Source organism: Raphanus sativus, chromosome 7 (genome assembly GCF_000801105.2).
Source record: "Raphanus sativus cultivar WK10039 chromosome 7, ASM80110v3, whole genome shotgun sequence".
Classification (NCBI taxonomy): Eukaryota; Viridiplantae; Streptophyta; class Magnoliopsida; order Brassicales; family Brassicaceae; genus Raphanus; species Raphanus sativus.
This window is the reverse complement of record NC_079517.1, coordinates 17486149-17491372: the sequence shown is the minus strand read 5'-3', so window position 1 is coordinate 17491372 and position 5224 is coordinate 17486149. Positions and strand designations below refer to the sequence as shown.

The 5224-nt window shown below is 43.8% G+C and overlaps 2 protein-coding genes across 2 annotated transcripts; both read left to right on the top strand.

The window, feature by feature from the left end:
• The first annotated feature begins 1478 nt into the window (after nt 1-1478).
• LOC130497706 (extensin-like) lies at nt 1479-3309 on the top strand. The gene is made up of 3 exons (XM_056990727.1): nt 1479-1559; nt 2002-2805; nt 2875-3309. The coding sequence occupies exons 1-3, from the start codon at nt 1536-1538 to the stop codon at nt 3265-3267; spliced, it is 1221 nt and encodes a 406-aa protein (XP_056846707.1). The 5' UTR covers nt 1479-1535; the 3' UTR covers nt 3268-3309.
• Nucleotides 3310-3349: 40 nt separating this feature from the next.
• LOC130497707 (uncharacterized) lies at nt 3350-4680 on the top strand. Its single transcript, XM_056990728.1, has 2 exons — nt 3350-3425; nt 3704-4680. Exon 2 carries the CDS (start codon nt 3719-3721, stop codon nt 4394-4396), a length of 678 nt encoding a protein of 225 aa, XP_056846708.1. The 5' UTR covers nt 3350-3425; nt 3704-3718; the 3' UTR covers nt 4397-4680.
• The last annotated feature ends 544 nt before the right edge of the window (nt 4681-5224 follow it).

Sequence of the window (5224 nt, the reverse complement as noted above, 5' to 3'; positions counted from 1 at the left end):
TTCGAATTCCCACTATTTCCGAACAACCATCGTTCTCAACGTCGGCTATCTATCTCACTTCATTCTCACCGTTGTCGCCGCAGCTTCTTCTAACCCTAGCGCCGCCGATTCCTCTAAACCCTAGCGCCCCCGCTTCCACTATTTCGCGAACAAACCGTCGCCCTCGCCACCGTGCTCACCAACGTTCTCACCGCCGCTTACTCTAAACACTAGCTGCACCCCGGTTTCTTCTCAACCCTAGCGCCCCGCTTCTTCTAAACCCTAGCGCCGCCGGCTTCTTCTCTGTAAACCGTAGCGCCGTTTCTCTGTAACCCTAACGCCGGTAAGTCATCAAACTCGTGGAAAAGATGAACATAAAACGTTTGTCTCTTTCAATTTACTTATTCTCACCGTTTCACGTTTATTTTTCAGATCTATAACCACAATGACGAGTACTCAAACTCCTTCTGCGACTAATCAGGTCCGCTTGAAATTTTTCTACTGGAAGACTTGTAAGTAAGTCGTCTGGAAAGTCTTCAACCTGGACGACTTAGTACGTCCATTTGGAAGACTTTCCAGACGACTTAAATATAAGTCGTCAACTAAGTCGTCCAGTTGGACGACTTTCTAGACGACTTATATTTAAGTCGTCTACTAAGTCGTCTGGAGTAACAATTAAGGCGTGATTGATTTAGCTTGTGTTCTGACTTCTATTGTTGTCTTGATTATTTTGCAGACAAAAGGATGGATATTCCAGAACTCCCCCGTAGGTTATACACATTAGGGGAAGAGCCAGAACCCCACAATAGCATTTCGTATCATACGAAAACACGAAGTTGCATACTGCTCTTAGGAAGCTCTCACTGATGCTGAATTTGAAGAGCTCAAGGAGTCGAGATTGGGAGTTTTCATCAAGTTCAAGGAGCAGGGATTTGGTTGGGCTTCAAGCTGGTTCACCACTTGCTCGGTTTAAAGCTGGACATTAAGAAGAAGTACGAGATGTGGTGTCTCGTTGGTCCAGAACCTGCGAGGTTTTCACTGTTAGAGTTTGAAAACATCACTGGTCTAAACTGCGACTACATCGAGGACCTTGAGACACCAGAATGTGAAGTTACCCCACAGATGGTTTCTTTCTGGGAGATGATGGGAGTTCATCGGGAAGCTGGGCCAAGTACTGATCAGATAATAGCAGCACTGAAGAGATGCGGGGATTGGTCCAGGGAAGATCGCAAGCGACTCGCGTACCTTTCCATCTTCACTGGATTCATTGAAGGGAAAAAGTTCTCAAGCGCTACACGAGCTACTCTGGCAAGGCTAGTGATGGATTTAGAAAGGTTTGAGAATTATCCATGGGGGAGAGTCGCGTTTAAGGTGCTGATGGACTCTTTGTGGAACAAAGATATTACTGGCTGTTACACCGTGGATGGGTTTATACAAGTTCTTCAGTCTGGGCGTACACAAGCTATTCCGGGTTGGGTGCTAGTATTGGTCTACCCAGAGCAAACAGTCCGTCTCCACCGATTCTGGCTTACAAGGGCAGCAGAGGCCGCAGATTCATGAAAGCTGCTATCTTGAGTCAGGTACCTTTCCATCTTCACTTAATTAAGTCGTCTGGAAGGTCTTCCAGCTGGACGACTTAGTAGACGACTTATTATAAGTCGTCTGGAAGGTCTTCCAGCTGGACGACTTAGTAGACGACTTATATAGTCGTCTGGAAGGTCTTCCAGCTGGACGACTTAGTAGACGACTTATTATAAGTCGTCTGGAAGGTCTTCCAGCTGGACGACTTAGTAGACGACTTATTATAAGTCGTCTGGAAGGTCTTCCAGCTGGACGACTTAGTAGACGACTTATTATAAGTCGTCTGGAAGGTCGTCTAGCTGGACGACTTAGTAGACGACTTATAATAAGTCGTCTGGAAGGTCGTCCAGCTGGACGACTTAGTTGACGACTTATAATTAAGTCGTCTATTTAGTATTTTGTTTCAAATATCTAACTCGATTCTTCTTATATTTACTGCAGACCCGCGTGATCAACTTTGTTGAGAAGGACATTAGTGAAATGTGGCCAAAATGGGACTCTGAGGTTGATGACGTGCCCGCGGAGAACATCATTAAAGTCATGTATGATCGGAGACCGTGGAAGTGGACCATGGATTGCTGGGAAGTCACTGGTACAAAACCCAAGTTTGTGACTCCATCGAAAAGAGCCAAAGAGATGGTTGTGGAGGAGGTGGAGGAAGACAATCAGAGACCTCGGAAGAAAGCTCGTAAAGAGGCTCCTAAAGAGGCTCCTAAAGAGGCTAGAGAAGAGGCTCCTACAGAGGCTAGAGAAGAGGCTACAGAAGAGGCTAGAGAAGAGGCTAGTTGGGTGACCAGAGAGGAGTTAGAAAATATGTTCAAGGGCTTAGGTGACATGATGAAAGATGGGTTTAAGAAGTGCATCAGGGAGATTAGGAAGATCTCCGATAGATTGGAAGCTGTGGAGAAGAAGGTTGGTGTCACCAATCAGGCTACCCCTCAAGCCCCAGAAACCGGGGTTAGTAACAAACAGCCTACCCCACAAGCCCCAGAAACCGGGGTTAGTAACAAACAGACTACTCCTCAAAAGGATCAGCCTACACTTCAAACCAATCATCCTACTCCTCCCACCAGACAGCCTGCTCCTCAAAAGGCAAAGCCTACTCCTCAAAAGGCAAAGCCTACTCCTCAAACGAAACAGCCTGCTCCTCAAACTAAACAGCCTGCTCCTCAAACGAAACAGCCTGCTCCTCAAACGAAAAAGCCTTCTCCTCAAAAGAAACAGCCTTCTCCTCTGCCCAAAGAGGTTAGTATCAAATCCTCTCCCAACTTTTATTTAAGTCGTCCAGGGTTAACTTGTTCTCTTTTATTGCAGAGATTGTTGCCGGAGGATACAGCAGATGAGGCGATCTCGGTATATAAGATCTTGCCGGAGGATAAAGCAGATGGTGTCACCTCCAAAGAGATTGTTCCTCTCACTTCCACTGACCAACCGAGCTTCGCTTCCAACGATCAACAACCGAGCTTTGCTTCCACCGATCCAAGCGTTCCAGTTTCAGAACCGAGCCTGGTTGTATTGGACCAAACAGCTCCCACTGCTTCTGTGCGTGCAAGGAGTGAACGAACGAAGAAACCTGCTCCCACGCAGATATCTCCTTATACGGCAGAGAGAAGGAAACTCCTTAGAGTGGGAAAGTATAATCCATTTCCCACACTAAACAGACCTAAGATGAAGGAGCTCGCTGATTGGTTGAAAACTGATCCGTAAGTGATTGCTTTACCCATAATAGCTTGATTTAGTCTACCAAAACTGATTGCTTTTTTGTTTGCAGTGATTATTTCACTAAGGAAGAGGACAAACCACGTACATCACCAACTTGGTGGTATCAAAAACTCCGGACATCCAAAGCATGGCTGGAAGACGTAGTAAGTCTTCTGCTTATCTTTAAGTCGTCTGGTAACTTGTCTTTGTATAGATTTGTAAATATATACGTCGTCTGGAAGGTTTTCCAGCTGGACGACTTACCAAATAAGTCGTCTGGTAACTTGTCTTTGTATAGATTTGTAAATATATAAGTCGTCTGGAAGGTTTTCCAGTTGGACGACTTACAAATAAGTCGTCTGGACGTCCAGCTGGAAAACCTTCCAGACGACTTATTTGTAAGTCGTCTGGAAGGTTCTAACTTGTATTATTTTATATGCAGCATATAGATGCTTGGATGAATGTGCTGAGGCAGAGGTATAAGGAGAACCCACAATGTTTCCGGAGCGAGCGAATGTGCTTCCTGGATCACAACTTTACCCAGTCTTGGAGAGAACAGTATCTGTTCTTCAAAGCATCGTCGTCTGATCACAATGGTTTAGGAAAAATGCTACCTAGTGGGGCGGCGAGTTTGTATGATGGATCAATGCCTTCATTTTGCCAATCAAACAAGAAGTGGGGGGAGGACATTGATGATATCTATGCGCCACTGAACTTGGACAACAAACATTGGGTGGCTATTTGGATATCGATCCCTAAGAGGCACATAGTCGTCTGGGACAGCATACCTTCAACTACCATACCAGAAAGATGGGATGAGATAATGGAGCCTTTTCTCGAGATGGTCCCTTATCTGATTGTGGAGTGCGGAGACCAGATGCATGGGTTGGAGCGATACACATATGAGAGACTGCTGAAAGATGTACCCACGGCCAACAATGGTGATTGTGGCGTGTACGCTGCAAAGTACATTGAATGTCATGCTCTTGGGGTCTCCTTTAGCCTTAAAGACTTTGCTAGGTCCAATGCGAAGACTATGAGGGATAATATGGCTTTGGTTATATGGACGGAGCTTGTTGATCAGCATCTGAAAGATAATGAGGATGGTGGTATGTTTGTGGGCATGTATGATTAGATACACAAATCTAACTTGTATAGATTTTTTAACTTGTATAGATTTTTTAACTTGTATAGATTTTTTAACTTGTATAGATACACAAATCAATTTGTATATTTGAACTATTTGTATACACAAATCTATTTGTATATTTGAACTATTTGTTTACACAAATCTATTTGTATGTTTGTGGGCATGTATGATTTATTTGATTTTCTAACTTGTATAGATTTTCTAACTTACAAATAAGTCGTCTGGAAGGTTTTCCAGCTGGACGACTTACAAATAAGTCGTCTGGAAGGTTTTCCAGCTGGACGACTTACAAATAAGTCGTCTGGAAGGTTTCCAGCTGGACGACTTACAAATAAGTCTCTGGAAGGTTTGGACGACTTACAAATAAGGTAGTCTAAAATAAAATACACTGGACGACTTCGTAAAAGGTCGTCTAAAAAAAATACACTTAAGGGATAGTAGAAGTAGTCTAAACACTGGACGACTTAAAATACACTGGACGACTTCGTAAAAGGTCGTCTAAAAAAATACACTTGAAGGATAGTAGAGGTAGTCTAACACTGGACGACTAAATACACTGGACGACTTCGTAAAGGTCGTCTAAAAAAAATACACTTGAAGGGATAGTAGAAGGTAGTCTAAACACTGGACGACTTAAATACATGGACGACTTCGTAAAAGGTCGTCTAAAAAAAATACACTTGAAGGATAGTAGAAGGTAGTCTAAACACTTGACGACTTAAAATACACTTGACGACTTCGTAAAAGGTCGTCTAAAAAAATATACTTGAAGGGATAGTAGAAGGTAGTCTAATACACTGGACGACTTCGTAG